We start from the raw sequence: 18,259 nt of genomic DNA, 5'->3' as shown, positions 1-18,259 counted from the left end.
AGGTCCAAACAAGCTTAATACACTTGAGGACCAATCATCTGGGTCTATCACAAAGGCCGCAGCTGCATAGTAGAATGGAAACGGGAAGGGAAACAGTGAGTTATTATTATTATTTTTTTTTGTAGCAAAAAATGGGAATAAAGTAAGTGCCATTGATGGAGGAATTGCTGAATAAATTGTAGTCTATGAATATAATGGATTATTATTTCACCATAAGAAATGACCAATATGAGGAATTCAGAGAAACATGAGGAGGAGTGTGAATTGAAGCTGAACAAAGAAAGCTGAAACAGCAGAATAATGTGTACAATGACACAATGATATAAAGGAAAGCAACACTAAGAGGCATCAGATATCAGGTCAAATGCAATCTTGGTTTCAAGCATTTAGTGATGAAGCATATTTCCCTCTTTTTGTGTAGAGGTGGTTTACTCTAGGTACAATATATTTTGTCTGCCTTTAGATACAGTCATTCCATCTCTCATCTGATTGTTTTTCTTTCTTATAAAGGAGGGTTATGGGCAGGAGTAAGGCTAAGAAAATAATAGCTAGCATTTATATAGAGCTTTAAGGTTTGCAAAGCACTTTACAAATAGTATCTCATTTTATCCTCACAACAACCATTGGGGATAGGTATTATTATTATTATTATTATTATTATCATTTTACAAATTAGGAAACTGAGACAGAGAGGTTAAGTGATTTGCCCAAGGTCACATAGCTGGGTTTGAACTCAGGTTTTCCTGACTCCAGACACAACATCTATCTGCTGTGCTGCCTACTAGTCTAGCAAAGAGTACTGGATTTAAAGTCATAAGACACATTTGGATTCAAAGCCCAACTCTCCTCTTTCTACTAAGAGTAACTTTTTTAGTATTTAACAAAAATAATATCAATAAAACAATAAAAAATTAAGGAAAAAAAAAGAGTGATTTAAATCTGGGTCCTAATGTTCTCATTAAGAAAATCACTTCCCTTTCCTCTGCCTCAAATTCTTCATCTGCAGAGTGAGTGGGTTGGACTAAATGGTCTCTAAGGCTCATCGAAGTGTTGAACATTCTGTGAATCTACATAAGAGAAGCTTCATTTATTTTACCTTAGACAAGTGAGAAAGCTTCAAGCCTGGATTATTCTATGTGATAGTATAGAGGAGGTTTCCCTGGCCCAACTTCTTTCCATTTAGCTCAGTTGATAGTGAGACCAAGGTCATTAGGAGATCTATTGAATTTACATAGAGAAAATAACTATCTTTCCAGGCAAGACCAACCTTAACCTCAATCATCAGCAAAATCTGTAAAGATTTAGTGGGACAGAGTAAGATGATATGGCTGGTTCTTTTTTTCAAACTCATTTTATTTACTGGAAGAAAAGTCATTATTGTACATATCCCTGTGAGTATGTATGTAATATAAATTTTTACTCTACTCAGTTTAGGCTCTTCAAAGTTTGCATCTAAATTGAAATTATGTAAATCATATTATGTGAAGTACATGAGCAGAAGGAGACTGTTATATAATGGGAAGAACTCCAAACTTAGAGTAAAAGGACTTGGGTTCAAGTAAATCATTTACCTCTCTTGGCCTTAGTTTGTTCAATTGTAAAAGGAGTGGCTTGGACTAGAAGATCTCTAAGATTCCTTCTAGCTCTAAAACTATAAACTTGCTATTTAAATGAATATTATTGTGAATCTCTTGATAAAGCAACTTTTAAACTTATCTCTTGGATAAATCAGATTTTTACCCAAGGTAAAAATCCAGTGTGGTTGGGAAACAGATGCTCTACTTCAGTGAATATTCTCCTTAACTGAGAGCTACTAGATATGTTATTCAAGAATTAGTAGTTTTCAATGAATTAGAACATAAGAAAGTACTTTAAAACTTTACTCTAGAAGATATAACTGCCTTCTTGCCTTAGGTTATAAAACAACACACACACACACACACACACATATCTCACAAGACTTCGGTGTTGCAAATTGTTGAAAGTCTTCAACTTTGAAAATCAAATTCTCCTTGTTTCTCTTGACGTCTGAACATTTTGTCCAAGTGAACACCTTTTGTCTGTTTCTCAAATTCTAAGTCTGCTAGGCTGTACAGTTGGGGAGGCCCGAGTTCAAATCCAGCTTCAGACACTTATGAACTATGTGACCCTGAGCAAGTCACTTAGCCTCTTTCTCTACCTCAATTTCCTCATTTGTGAAATGGGGATAAAAATAGCATTTCCTCCCCAGGTCGTTGTGAGGATGCAATGAGATAATATAATAGTAATAGAGTATATTAATATTAATAGTATAGTATGATAATAATAAAGTGCTTTGTAGACCTTAAAGCACTATATAAATGCTATCATCATCATCATCATCATTTGCTGCTGTTGCTGCTGCTGCTGCTGCTACTAACAAAGATTTTTGATCTAGGGACCACCTCCCTCCTCAGGTCCTTCCATTTAGAGCTGAGGAGGATAGGGTAGCAGGGGAAACAATATAGCAGGGGAAACAATATTTGCCACAGCAGCCTGTGTACTTATTCTTTACCTCCCTCCACTCTCACTTATACTATTAGCTCCTCGAGGGCTGAGACTGTATTTTTTCATCTTTGTAGTATGGCATCTTGCATATAGTATGTGGTCAATAAATGTTAATTCAATGACTGAATGAAGTAAAGACTTCAGTTGAATATTAGATCCCCCAAAGCCTTCAGGGCTTCATAAATATGTGACATGTAACGCTACTGCCCTTGTGGTATGGAATGGTAGTTTTCTCTTGGTATGAGCACCTGGCAATTCACTTCTTTCCCTCCACATTCCCTGAAGTTTTCTGCTGGTTGGTTTTTCTTTTTCTTATGGATTTTAGTATATATTTTTAAAATGTGGATGAGCTTACAGTGCCGAAGGCGCCCTTAAGCTCAACTTGCTCTTTGTTTTCAGAGGTAGTCACATATTAGTGTGGCATGACGATAACGTTGGTTAGGACAAAAGCACTATCCTAGGGTCAATGAAAGCTGGGTTTCCTTCCTCTTATTTTCTTTTTCACACACTCAAAACTTATTATCTTTGATTTGTGTCAAAGTATCTCTGGGAAATTGGCCCAGATTGTATAAAGCATATACAACTTCGATCTCCATCTGTGCAAGCTCATCAATGCCTGGTGCAATTCATTCCTACCAGAATAACCAGCTGTACTATTGAACTCTTGGCATGATGATGCCACATGGTGAGGACTGATGCCTTTGAGCTGCAGTTTCCCCTTGCGGAGGGGGAGTTGAGTCTCTCATATTTGTTATTCAAACCTGTTGCATAGGCATTGTTTATGGGAACTTTACTTATTTAAGAGGGGCTAGGGTTATTCCTTTAATTTTTTCAGCATATTCTCCCCTGTCTTACCAGCCCATAATGGTACATTTGTTTATTTAACTGTCTGTATTGATTGGACTAAGAACCAAGAAAAAAGGAAAGGAAAAAAATAAAATAAAATTGAGGCCATTACTTAGGTTTATAGTCTCATTGGGTGGAATTATACAACTGTTAAGGTTAATGAAGGCTGATAATTCTTTATTTAAAAACTACAGATCTGGGCAACCTAAAACATATCAAAAGTAAAAATGGATTTTCAAATAAAGTATGCCCTGTTGATTGAAGAGATTATGATTATGTTCAGTTCCAGTAATGAATGGTGTTTTTTTTTTTTGGCTTGCATTCTTCTTTTTTTGGAAGGGGAAAGTGTGGTAATGGTTTCCAGTTAACTGCCCGATAGTTTCTTTAATTCAATTAACCCTTACAGAAGCGAAGACAGCTTTCTAGAAGGAAGCAGTGAGGTCTGTAAAAGTGAGTCACAAGCCCATTACAAAGCAGTAGATAAAGATAAGTGAAGACTTGACCTTTTCAACTCCTTGAAAGAAATGTTGGTATGAATGGTGGCCTATGCCTGTAATCCCTGCTAGTAGAGGAGGCTGAGGCTAGTGGATGACTTGAGCATGGGAGTTCTGAACTGCAATAGGGCTAAGGCAGATCAAGTGCTTGCACTGAGTTTGACACTGATATGATGATCAAGGGATGACCAGGCTGCCTAAGGAGTAATGAAATAGAGCCCAGGACAAAATGGAGAAAGTCCCAGTATTGTTAGTCATCAATAGTGAAATCAGTCCTGTGAGTGACCTTTGCATTTCCATCTTGATGAGATAGGGAGACCCAGTCTTTAAAAAAATGTTAACAATTCAATGTCTTCCCTCTACTCCCGACTTTCTCTTTTGAATGGCCATGAGAGTTACCTTTGCAGAGACCTACATTGACTCTTCCCCTTTACCACCCCATGTTTTCTTAATCCTACCCTTATGGAGAGGCGCAGTGGAGTATTAGAGCACTTGATTCCCAATCTGACACACACACTGCCTTGTGCAACCTTGGGCAATTCACTGAACTCCTCAGTCCTCTAGGGCAGCACTTTCTTAAACTCCATATGGTGTCATGTAATTGAATGGGGGGGGTCACGAAAAATTTGGCAACAGTAAAAGGTTTCTGAACTTGCAATGAACAAAAATTAATTCAAAATCAAACACGTATTGAATCTGAGGTGTTTCTGGCCGTGCTTGTCCGTATTGCATCATGCAACGTCATTGCAGCCTTGGTTCTAAGTACACAAGGTGTGAATTTCATACTGCGCATGCTGTCACGCCGTGCCACGCCACACCAATGAATGCTGCCAGAAACATCTCAGCTCATATTTGAGACTTTTGTATATCATGAATTGCAGTGTTTTTACTAGACATACGAAATTGTTAAATGAATTTTGACTTGGCATTAGGACAGGCTTTCCAACATTTCTGAAATGGCCCTAAACATACTTCTGTCATTTTGTACTACATATTTATGTGAAGTGGCATTCTTGACATTGATGATTATAAAATTAAAATGTCGATCAACTCTGAAAAGTGTTGAAGATGCTCTATGTCCTGCAGTATCAAATGTTTCAGCAAGATTTAATTCTTTATGTAAAAATAAACAATCATGTCCATCTCATTAGTATGCAAATGTGCTTTCATCTTTAATAAATGGTAAAATTATATGAATACCAAAAAATTGCTTTAAAATAAATTTCTTTATGATTTATTATCAGTAAATGTTTGATTTGTATACCTATTTTATATCCTTATATACCCGGGGTTGCATAAAAATTTCTGGCAAAAAGCAATTTCATGTAGAAAAGGTTTAAGAAGCCCTGATCTAGGAGCAACTCTTTAAGACTGTTAGTTACAATGGGGAAGCTAGGTGGCACAGTGGATAGAGCACCGGCCCTGGATTAAGGAGTACCTGAGTTCAAATCTGGCCTTAGACACTTAACCCCATTGCCCAGCCAGAAACAAAACAAAACAAAACAAAAAACTATTAGTTACAGTATAGTTATCAGTCTGAATTGGTAGAAGGATTTTCTGCACTGATGAAATCATAGGTTAGACACCTCTTTGGTTCCCTAAAATCTCAATTGCCTTTCCTAGTGGGGAGAAAAGGGACTTTCAAAGCATTATATGGAAGGAAGATTGTAAAAAATTTCTGGTGTCTAATGATATATTAGGGTTTCTGCATAATCCCATTTTTAAATGCTGTGACTGATCTTCATAATGGTAATACCATATGGTAGTAGTTCTTGCTTTGATTGTAGCAGATAGTTGAACCAAGTTGTTGGAGTAAGTATCTAGTCATCTTGAAATCACCTAATTTTTTGGGTTGGTTCAAATCAAACAAATCTTTAGTCAGTCAACCAGCATTCATTAAGCACATACCATATGCTAGACACTTTGTATCTCTGAGAATACAAAGAAGGCCCCCTCAAAAGTTCCTGCTTTCAAGAAACCATGTGTAATGTGAGAAATAACATGTACAACTATGTACAAACAAGATACATGCAGAATAAATTGGGAGTAGAGGGAAAAGTAGAGTGAAAGCACTAAGATTAGGGAACGCTGGGAAAGACTTCTTCCGGAAGGTGGGATTTCAGCGGAGACTTGAAGGAAGCCAGGGAAGCTAAGGCAGAGAGGAAAAGGGAGAGCATTTCAGGGGTGCAGTACAGCCAGTGAAAATGCCCAGAGCTGAAAGTAGTATTGTCTTGTTGGTGAAATAGCAATGAAGCCAGTGTCACTGGATCAAAGAGTATGTGTTGGGGAGTAAGGTGTGAGAAAGTAGGAAGGGGCCAGGTTATCAAGGGCCTTTTAAAATATTTGATCCCAATCCACTGATCACCTCCTGAAAGAGATTCCCAAAAGAAAACTCCTAGGAATATTGTAGCCGAATTCCAGAGTTCCCAAGTCAAGGAGAAAATATTGCAAGAAGCCAGAAAGAATCAATTCAAGTATGGTGGAAACACAATCAGGATAACACAAGATTTAGCAGCTTCTATATTAAGGGACCAGAGAGCTTGGAATATGGTATTCTGGAGGGCAAAGGAGATGGGATTACAACCAAGAATTGCCTACCCAGCAAAACCGAGTATAATCCTTCAGGGGAAAAAAATTGACATTCATTGAAATAGAGGACTTTCAAGTATTCTTGATGTAAAGACCAGAGCTGAATAGAAAATTTGACTTTCAAATACAAGACTCAAGTGAAACATGAAGAGGTAAACAGGAAAGAGAAATCATAAGAGACTTATTGAGATTGAACTGTTTACATTCCTGCATGGAAAGATGATATTTGTAACTCATGAGACCCTTGTCAGTATTAGGTTAGTTGGAGGGAAAAAAATTATATGTGTATACATATATATATATATATATATATATATATATATATATATATATATATATATATATATGTGTGTGTGTGTGTGTGTGTGTGTGTGTGTGTGTGTGTATGGATAGATAGAGGATACAGGGTGAGTTGAAGATGAAGGAGTGATATCTGGAGAATAAAATTAAGGGGTGAGAGAGGATTACATTGGCAGAAGGAGAAAGGGAGAGGTAGAATGGGGTAAATTATCTCATATTAAACAGACAAGAAAAGACTTTTACAGTGGAGGGAAAATGGGGGAAGGTGAGAGGGAATGAGTGGATCTTATTCTCATAGGATTTGGCTTAAGGAGGGAATACCATACTAACTCAATTGGGGATGGAAATCTGTCTTACCCTACAGGAAAATTGGGTGGGGGAGGGGACAAGAAAGCAGGGAGATGATAGAGGGAAGATCAGATTAGGTGAGGGGGTAATCAGAAGCAAACACTTCTAAGGAGGTATAAGGTCATAAGAGAGAATAGAATAAATGGGAGATGGGTTAGAATTAAGGGAAATATACTAAGATTTTCACAACATGACTACTATGGAAGTGTTTTTCATGACTGCACACGTATAACCTGTATTGAGTTGCTTGCCTTTTCAAAAAGGGTGGGTGGGGAGGGAGGAAAGGAGAAAATTTGGAACCCAAAGTTTTAAAAACAAATGTCAAAAAAAATTGTTTCCACATACAACTGGGAAATAGGGAATAGAGGAAATGCGGTATAGAAATCTATCCTGCCCTACAAGAAAATAAAAGGGGAAGGTTATAAGAGAAGGGAGGGAGAGATAGAAGGGAGGGCAGATTAGGGGAAGGGGTGTACAGAATGCATGCCATTTTGGGGTGGGGGAGGGATGAAATGGGGAGAAAATTTGGAACTCAAAAATCTTGTGGAAGTGAATGTTGAAAACTAAAAATAAATAAATTATAAAAAATTGATCCCAAAGGCAATAAGAATCCACTGGAGTTTATCAAATGTGTGTGTGTGTGTGTGTGTGTATGTTTGAATATGTGATATGATCTGACTTGAATTTTAGGAAGATCAGTTTGATTGCTGAGTAGAAGATGGTTTGGAGTTGGGAGAGACTTGAGGCAGAGAGCCCAAGTAGCAGACTATTGCAATCATTTTTCATTTCTGAATACCCATGATCTGATGATTTAGTTCATTCCAAAAAACATATATTAAATATCTCTATGTTCAAGGCACTGAGGTACAAAGATTTAAAAAATTTCAGTCCTAACCCTCAAGAATCCCTTAAGGTCCTCAAGGAATTCTTCCCCTATGGGGAGTGTAACATGTACAAAGAAAATAGAATAAGGTAGGAGGTGATGGTAGCAAAGCAAAAATCTAGACATAGTGCACTAGAACAATTTGAGGAAGGAGAGGATGTTTGTAGATGGTTGGGAGTGGGGTAGAGGAAGATACCAGAGAAGGTTTCATGGAAGAAGTGGTGCCTGACCTGAGCCTTGAAACAAGAGAAAGATTCTGAGGAGGGAGGACATTATCAGTATAGGATATGCAGGTGAGAGACTAGCACATTGAATTCAGGGAATACCTTTTACTCTTTCCAGTGTGATAGCTATTACATAGGATCAAAGGATTTTAGAAATTGAAGGGATCTTAGGAAATCATCTAACCTCTTGTCTTACTGATGAAGAAAGTTAAATCTTTTTCTATTTATATCTCTTGATGAAGTAATTGCCTGAATAAAATAAAAATAAAAGTACTATGTATCTGTGTATCACTTCACTTTTCAGAACATATTCTTACATATCTGGGTCCTCCAAACCAGTCCTGAAATCTGTTGCACAGCCTCAATGTTATCATTTAAAAAAATATATTTATTTAGTATTTTATTTTTCCCCAGTTAAATATAAAAACAATTTTTAACATTTGTTTTTAAAACTTTGAGTTCCAAATTCTCTCCCTTCTTCCTTCCTTCCCCTGCCCCTTGAGCAGGCAAGCAATTTGATAGAGGTTATACATGTGTAATCATGCAAAACATATCCTTAATAGGCATGTTGTAAAAGAAAATATAGACTAAAAAAAAACTTTTAAAAAAAGGTTTAAAAATGTATGCTTCAATCTGTATTCAGACACCATCAGTTCTTTCTCTCGGAATGGAAGGCATTTTTAAGTCCGTCATAGTTGTCTTGGATCATCGTATTGTGAGAATAGCTAAGTCATTCACAGCTGATCATCTCACAATATTGCTTTTACTTTGTACACAGCACATTTCACTTTGCACCAGCCCATTAAAGTCTTTCCAGGTCTGTCTGAGAGCATCCTGCTCATCATTTCTTGTAGTACAATAGTATTCCATCATGATCACATACCACATCATGTTCAGCCATTCCACAATTTCCCCTCAATTTCCAATTTTTGAACCCCAGAAGAGAGCTGCCATAAATATTTTTGTATGTGTAAGTCATTTTCCTTTTTGCTTTTTATCTCTTTTGGGATCCAGACCTAGTAGTGATATTGCTAGCTCAAAGGGCATGCATGGTTTTATAGCCTTTTGGGCATAGTTCCAAATTGCTTTACAGAGTGGTTGAATTAGTTCACAATTCCACCAACAGTTGCCACTGTTGATTCAATCAGTCCCAAGGCCTGCTCCTGGTTTGCTGTGGCCACGGCCATGCTGGCGTGGTCTTCCTGGACTGCGCTCTTCTCTCACCCTGTTGCAACAGACTTTTCCTGCTGACCTTCCAAGTTGTCGTGGGCTGGAAATTTGTTTCACTCTGTCTTTTTGTGGGTTCTGCTGCTCTAGAATTTGTTTAGAGTCATTTTAAAAAGGTATTTGGAGGGGTTTGGGGGACAGCCCAGTCGAGTCCCTGACTTTATTACACCATCTTGACTCCGCCTCCTCCTCAGTATTATAATTTTGAACTGACCGCATTTCAAAAGTCTGTTCATCAGTCACTGAGAATATTGCTTGTGAGTGAAGTGCAAGGCTTCGGTTATTAGATCTAGAGGGGATATTAGAGTTCATGAGGAAATGGAGGTTGTACTTTATGCGTAGGAGCTTTCCACAGATCCTATAGTTCCCTGGGTTAAAGCTCAAATTTCTTATTCTCTGCACCACTGCTTTCTAAGTCTTTGTTTCTCTCCACAAAGAAAGACTTATTAACTCAATTACTTATTCCTCTGAATAAAGACTGCACAATATGTCCTGGGAGCTGGAAGCAGCCAGGAGAGGGACTCAGGGTTTTTGTTCTCTGGTATTGTTCATTCCTCTGGTTGCAACCTATCCATGTAGAAAGCTTCATCCACTATATTACTGCAGAGCAAAAGCATATATAGCCAACTCATTTATTATGACTGTAGTGTGGAAAAACCTATTTACACATGGAAACTGTTGATTACAACAACAGCTGGCATTGCTGACCTGTCAAATTAAGATTAGGATATGTGTGGGGAGATTAGTAAACAACAAAGCTATTTTCATATACTTATGCTGTCCTCTTTGGTCTCTTTTCAGGGAGGGAGATGGGCAGGTGTTTGTGATATAGTTAGATACAGAAAGAGGACAGTGAGTGAGAGGTGGGTGGGTAGGCGTTTTATAATATAATATCATTGGATGAATCAAAGGACAAGAAATCATAAGCAAATTGAACAGAATTTTGCAACCTTGTGCAGTAAGTTGGGTTATTCCTAATAGGGCCATTTTAGACTAGTGAATGGGATGTGCTGAAAGACACTATCCTGAAATGATAAACAATTTACCAATCTGCACTGTGTTTTTAAAATCAATTTCCTTCCAATGAAGTTAGACCAACAAGGAGTAAACGAATGAGTAAATAAATCACTCATACTCTTTACCTTGTCATAAGTGGTAATTTTACCTTTGTGGAGAAAAGAGGCTATTGAATTTATTAGAAGCTTTTCAGACAGGTGGTAAAAAGAAACAAAATCAACTTTGAACCTCTAAATCTGATTTCCTCATTTCTTTGAGCCCCTACCTAAAGCGAGTATATCAGAAGGGTTTTGCTTTTTAAGATGCAAGAGTAACATAGCTATCTGTAATGCTGTGATCTAGGAATCTAAGTGATAGAGACAGTCTAATTAAAGAGAGATTGATTTATTAACAGAGCTTTACTGGTCACATAATTTAGCAGCTAGAGGTGTTATGGGGCCTGGGGTAAAGCAGGACTGCTGAGGCTCAAGATAATTATTGCTTGACTTTGGACAGCTTGACAGATGGGTCTTCATTGTTGCTATAAATATAGCCTGCAATCGAAATTGCTTTCTTTATTTAATAGGGTTGAATGGCACATTGCTGATTGTGGCATCACAATTCTCTGAAACACACACTGTCATCCTGCAAATTTCTGAGGCTTTGTCCTAAGCTTTCTCTTCTGCTTGTTTATTCAGCTGCACAATTTACATGTGGTTTTATCCCAACAATCAATCCGGTCCATTTTCCATCTGTCCTTCTGTTTGAATTTGGAGTTTCCAACTGGCATTCTTTTTGGCACAGTGGGACTCTGACTTAGTTAAGGAAAGAAAGGAAGTCCATTCTTTAACTAGACTGGTATAAATATTTGAGTTAATTGTGTGCCCTACTGTTTTATAAGGATAGATATCTATAGATATCTATAAATACATGCATATGTATATATATATATATATATATACACATACACATGTGTGTAATATCTATTAATGTCATATTATCCATAATTTTATCAATATAAATTGTCTTTATATATATATACATTTATACATAATATTTGTGTGTGTATGTATGTGAGAGAGAAAAAAAGAGAGAGACAGAGAGAAAGAATAGAGAGGAGGGGATAGATGAAAGAGAAATCTAATTGAAGGGACTACTAACTAAATATTAGAAGTGAGAAAGTGAGAGAGAACACTCAGCGAGTGCTCACACCAAGGCCTTTGTGAATGAGTATATGTATGTATGTGTATGCATACCCACCCACACCCATACAACCTTATATTCATATCTCTCCTTTCATTCATTGAATGAAAATTTGGGGCCAATAAAAAATGTTAACCTGGAGTCACAAAGGTAGATAGTAACATGTTATATCCCTGTCACCCTATCTTTTATGAGACTTACAGTTTAGTTGAGGAATATATATGTGTCACACATATAAATCATAGACAAGTTTATAAGGGACATATTATTTCATATTATGGTTATATTTGTGTTACATATAGAAAGGACAGGTAAGGTAATTTGGTGTAGTGAATTCAGAGCCAAATCTGGGTTCTGCTACTTATCACCTTTGTGATCTTGGGCAAATATATGGGTCCCAAGGTCCTCTTCTGTAAGATTATCTAGTTGATCAAGATGATGTCTAAGGTCCTTCAGAATATTAACTCTTAGATCCTGTGATTCTGAGCTGAATTTCAGATGTGCTGAGCTTAAGGTGTCCATAGGGTAAACAGGTAGGGATGTGAGCTGGGAACCTAGGAAAGAAGTCAAAAGTTGGTAATTTGGATCTAGGAATGATGCAGAAGTAACAACTGAAGCCCTGCTAATAAGTTAGACTCTCAAAGAAGAGACTATATAAAGAGAGGACAGAACAGCAAGGACAGAACCTTGGAGAAAACTCATTGGGAAGAGAGTGTCAGGAAAAGAAGGGATACTAGGGAAGTAGGAGAACAAAGAGTGTGGTCCTTTTGAAGCCAAGGTAAAGAAAGAACCCAGAAGAGGTGAGTGTCCAGCAAGTGCAACAGAGAGGTCAAGGTGTATGAAAACTAATAGTTGGTATTTAGGAGGTAATTTGGTAATGCTTTGCAAGAGTACTTCTAGTAAAGTGGTGAAAGTGGAAGCTATATTGCAAAGGGTTGATCAGAGAGTAGATAGTGAGGATGTGGAAGCAGCAGATGTAGGCACCTCTTCAAAAAGGTTACCTGACTTTAATAAGAGGAAAGAGATGCCACCAAAGGAAGGAATATGAAATTCTTGTAGGTTTTGTTTTTGTTTTTGTTTTGTTTTAATTTTTTTATTAATTTATTTTGATTTATCAACAATCACTTCCATAAGCTTTTGAATTTAAAATATTTCTCCCCCTTCCTCCCCACATCTCTTCCCAAGATGGTGTACAATCTGATATATGCTTTACATACACATTCCTATTAAACATATTTTCACATTAGTAATGTTGTAAGTAAGAATTAGAACCAATGGGAGGAACCAGAAAAAAGAGGAAACAAAACTCAACAGAAGAAAAAAATGGCAAATAGTATGCTTTGATCTGCATTCAAACTCCATAGTTCTTTCTTTGGATGTGGATAGCATTTTCCATCATGAGACTTTTGGAGATGTCTTAGATCCTTGCTTTTCTGAGAAGAGCTAAGTCTATCAATGTTAATCATCATGCATGTGGCTGTTATTGTGTACAACATTCTCCTGGTTCTGTTCATTTCACTCAGCATCAGACCATACACGTCTTTCCAGGTTTTTCTGAAGTCTGCCTGCTCATCATTTCTTATAGCACAATAGTATTCCATCACATTCATATACAACAATTTGTTCAGCTGTTCCCCAATTGATGGGCATCCCCTCAATTCACAATTCTTTGCCACCACAAAAAGAGCTGCTATAAATATTTTTATGCACGTGGATCCTTTTCCTATTTGTATGATCTCTTTGGGATACAGCCTTAGAAGTGCTTTTGCTGGGTCAAAGGGTATGTACATTTTATAGCCCTTTGGGCATAGTTCCAAATTGCTCTCCAAAATGGTTGGATTATTTCACAGCTCCACCAACAACACATTAGTGTTTCAATTTTCCCACATCTTCTCCAATATTTATCCTTTTCTTGTTTTGTCATGTTGGCCAATCTGATAGGGGTGATGTGGTACCTCAGAGTTGTTTTGATTTGTATCTCTCTAATCAATAGTGATTTAGAGCATTTTTTTATATGACTATAGATGGTTTTAATTTCTTCATCTGAGAACTGCCTGTTCACATGCTTTGATCATTTATCAGTTGGGGAATGACTTGTATTCTTATAAATTTGACTTAGTTCTCTATATACTTTAGAAATGAGGCCCTTATCAGAGACACTGGGTATAAAAATTCTTTCCCACTTTTCTGCTTCCTTCCTAATCTTGGTTGCATTGACTTTATTTGTGCAAAAACATTTCAATTTAATGTAATCAAAATTATCCATTTTGCATTTCATAATGTTCTCTATCTCCTGTTTGGTCATAAATTCTTCTGTTCTCCCTAAAGCTGGCAGGTAAACTATTCTTTGCTCTCCCAGTTTGCTTATATATCTAAATCATGAACCCTGTTTTTGTTTTGTTTTGTTTAAGAATTAAAGAGATGAATATTTTGCATGCAATTGGGAAGGAATCAAAGGAGGGAGGGGCTGAAAAATATATGAGGGAATGATTGATGGAGCTAATGTCCTTGTTGAGGTGGGACAGTAGAAGGTCAAGGGCACAAATAGAAAATAGCCTTAGGGGCAGGTACAGAGATAGGTCTTCCATGAAAATAAGCGATGTGGTATTATAGAACTTTTTTCTTTTATCTTTTTTTATTCTTTACTATAAGGAATGACTTTCTAGCAGGGGCAAGTGGAAAAATTCAGCTGGAAATACTGGCAATGTAAAAAGTAGATATTACTATGTAAACACACATATAATATTTAAATGTTATATATACATATATGTAAAATGTATGTGTATATGTATGTATACACACATATACATGTTTGAGGAGAGAAGGAAGAAGAGAAAGAGTGATGTTGTGGAATAGAAGAGGCAAGGTGGAGTTACCCTCTCTAGATGTTCATAGTTTTCCTCAGTAAAGGAAGAAGCTGGGGCATCTGTTGTAACTATGTGCAGGGGTGAGTTGGAGGAGGGAACTTCAAGAGAGAGGCAAAGGTTGGAAACAGTTGCAGTGAGTAATTAAATAACCAGCCAACAAGATTAAAGTAGAACTATTGGGCAGCTGATGTAAACTCTTTATTTTACATGTGTTTCCCCAATGCATGAGGCATATTTAATGTAGTTACTTCTTGGGGCAGGACACTAAGCTTCAGAGGCAGAGGAGCTTTGAAAATCCCCCCATGGGGCTCTGGGATTTTATTCTAGTCTAATAAATTCATATGGGACAGAGAAGTCTATGGCTCCAAGTTGCTATAATAGAGATTGAATGAACCTCGCGTGAGAGTGGCAGGTGTGATGACTTCATTACCACAAACCTCTGAAATATTAATTTTCACCAGAGGAACCAGTTTCAAGGGGGTGGTAGTGGTGTTTGAGGGGAAAGTGAAATTCAGCCTCCGTGTTAATTAATGGCTGGTTTACTTATCGTTATTGCCAGTCACAGCAGTAGTTTTAGGTCAAATGAATACTGGTCTATTGTCTGTCCTATGTAGCCCTTTTCACAGAGCCACCCGTTTAGCTTTGAGTTTTAGGCTCCCAGTGGCTTTTAATCACCACTGATCGAGGCTGAATTTGAATGTTTTCTTGATGTCAAAGGTGCCATATCTCATTATCTCATCTCTGAGCCGTTCCTCCTGGCCACAGCCTGATGTTATTCAATTGAAACTTATTTTTAGCTTTAAAAGTTGTGAAAACATGCTCACCTGAATGATCCAGCTTGACCTAACTTTCTCTGTAAGATTTTGACCTGCTCAAGTTAAACCCAGGGATGAGACAGGAATTTGTTGCATTGAATCATGCACCAAAAGGAGAATAGCAATGCCATTCAAGGTCCTCCCAAAAATTTGGGAAGAGATCCAATTGAACTCTCTGTGATCAGGCCCTGGGCTAATGTTTTCCTCTTATTTAATAGAGAAAATTGGCTTTGGCCGTTGACTGAAAATTGAAGATTCTGTGGATAATATGATCCTTAGGGCTCTTTAGTGGGTCTTTGTTCCTTAAGAGATTTGTAGCATCTTTTCCTTTCTACTTCACAAAGGAAATGACTGGAAGTCAATTTATAAGAAAAATGGAAATTTTAAGCCTTCTACTCTGTTAAGAGCTCTTGGGTAAATTGTACAACCTTTAGTAGGATTATCACATGAGGTCCTGATTGATGGAAAAACCTTTCATTTTCCTTTCAGAATCTCACTTTTGAAATGGCATCCAAGTAGCTGTTTTAACCAATTTGAAAATGGTGTTTTGATGTGATTTTGGATATATTTGAATCATAAGCATTTGGCTCCAAGAGACTTCACCATGCATTAGCAATAGCCCACCTATATTTCTAAAAAGTGGCACAATCCTGCATATTTCCCCCATTTTCCAATGCAGGTTAAAAGTTAATTTAAAAACATTTAATGGTACAGCTTATATTTGTAAATATGCTCAATAATCTTCTCCCAATAGCAGGCATATCTTATAATTTCTCTGAGTAAGACACAGGTACATACACACACACACACACACACACACGCACACACACATACTCACATACTCATATATACATATACATGCATACATACATACATACATACATTTATTTAGAAATGCAGCCTGTGGCACTGTATATATAATCAGAGTATCCCGAAAAATAAGATGCAAATTGAAAAGAAGTCATTCTTAACTAGTTTATGCAAAAATAGGGAAAATCTGCCATAACTTTCAGTTATAAATTATATTTTCTTCGTGCTTTGACTTGGTGTAGTACCTTGCTTCTATCTTCTTACGAAAGGAAATGAAAAAGGCTTTAATTATTTATGACAGCATAGGAGTCAGCATTCCTTTTCATTCAAACTAAGGTAGTTGGTGGAAAGATTATTTTTGGCATAGGAATCCATTTCTTTTGCCACGACCCTTTACCCTGCTATCAATGAGGACTATTACTGATGCCGTTAACTGTACCTTCTCAATCCCCAGCCCTCTACCATCTCCCATTAAATGGCAGCATTCACACCTCCACACTCTACCACTTTTGCCAACAAAACATGAAAGCGGGTTAGTATCTTGGCCTACCCTTTTCAAGAGATTGCCAACCTCTAATATGTCTCATCTTAATATAAGCCTCTAATAGAAGTCTACATGTGTAGACATGTGAAGCTTAAATGTAATAAACTAAGTTACATTGTTAAAGTGGCCAACCTACCCTGTGCCAAAGATTATATAGGTATTTATTAGATCAGAGAATTATGCAGAAGTTTCACCAAATGGACTTGCCAAAAAACCTTCCCCAAAACACAGGAAAAGCTATGTCCCTCTTTGACTTATTTTTTTTCACTTTGAATTTGGATCAAATTCTCTTCGAATGTATTGTGACTTCTAGATTGCAACCTTCCAGGGGGCTGAGATGCTTTTGTATTTAGGGTTAGCTTTGTAGTGTGTCTCAGTGTGCCTATTCCTGACTGATTGCTTTACAACCCCAAATCCTGACTGATTGCTTTTTTATCTTACAACTTTTATGTAGTGCGTGTTTATGTGTGTGTGTATGTGTGTATGTTTCTCTCCTTTTTTCTCCTAGACTTTGCCAATTTTTGATACCCAGATTGTGAGTCTAATTTGTAATGAAATATTTTCCTCTATTTGAGTGCCCTCAAAATGTACTGCAATAGGACATTATTGCAGACTGAGAAGTAGGAGAATGAGCAGTGTCCCCTTCCTAAGAATAAGCCAAGATGGAGACTCTTGGTCTCTGAGTCCCCCAATTTGCATAGATACCTCATTGCTCTTTGTTCTTTTGGTGGTTTTCCTACAGTGTTGAAAAGGCTACTCCTAATTACTATATTCAGGATGAAAGAAAATATCCCTAACAAGATTGAAATTATTCTGAATAATATTTTCTTTCTTTTTAGCTGTCTCCGTAATGAGGTACAGCGCCTCTGCTTTTGGGTTTGCTGTAAGTAATTTGAAATGTCCTTTTATGCTGCTTTGCCCCATTATCTGAGCCATGTAACCTTGCCATGGACTCTATGAATATGGGTGGTCAGGATGCAATAACTCAATTTGAGATCAGCAATGGGGACTATCTCAACACACAGTTGAATACTTTAGTATTCAGAAATGCTAAATACCGTAGTGTTTAGCGATAGAATTGCTTTTGAGACCGTATTCCCAGCCATACAGTGCAAGTGTTTTGATATTTCACTCTGGGCAGATGACCATCTCTCATTTAATGATAAATGCCTACTTTACTGTAGCCAGTTTCTGGGACGTTTTAGGATTTAGGCTTTTTCTTGAGTTCCCCAAATTCATCGTAGGCTTGAAGATGATATTAATTCCACTGTCCTCTGGTTGGATGTGATTTCCTCCTTCCTCCCCCCAAAAAGAGGACCATATTTAAGAGAAAGATTAAGTCTGGCTTAGGGTTGACTCTAAGTCACTTCCCCGGGGAAGTATATGCTTCTGAAGTCCTAACTCCTATTTGCTTTAGACTAAGCAGAAATTCTCAAGCATTTTTATGTTTTGGATCCCTTTGGCAGTTTGGTGAAGCATGTGGACCCTTTCTCAGAACAATGTTTTAAATACATAGAACAAAATAATTAGGATTACAGAGGATTAAACTGAAATATAGTTATCAAAATATTTTAAAAGAAAAACCAA

At 37.2% G+C, this 18,259-nt stretch overlaps 1 protein-coding gene across 2 annotated transcripts in view; it reads left to right on the top strand.

Moving 5' to 3' along the window:
- The window catches only part of TMEM163 (transmembrane protein 163), a 399,751-nt gene that overhangs the window by 235,213 nt on the left and 146,279 nt on the right, over positions 1 to 18,259 (top strand). For both annotated transcript variants that reach the window (XM_078146075.1, XM_021009490.2), the window contains exon 3: positions 17,512 to 17,555. In XM_078146075.1, the coding sequence (XP_078002201.1) occupies positions 17,512 to 17,555 (44 nt within the window). The remainder of the gene's footprint in view (positions 1 to 17,511; positions 17,556 to 18,259) is intronic.

The sequence above is a fragment of the Phascolarctos cinereus genome, unplaced genomic scaffold (genome assembly GCF_003287225.1).
Source record: "Phascolarctos cinereus isolate Bilbo 61053 unplaced genomic scaffold, phaCin_HiC Scaffold_726;HRSCAF=1367, whole genome shotgun sequence".
Classification (NCBI taxonomy): domain Eukaryota; kingdom Metazoa; phylum Chordata; class Mammalia; order Diprotodontia; family Phascolarctidae; genus Phascolarctos; species Phascolarctos cinereus.
This window is presented reverse-complemented; position numbering and strand designations above follow the sequence as displayed.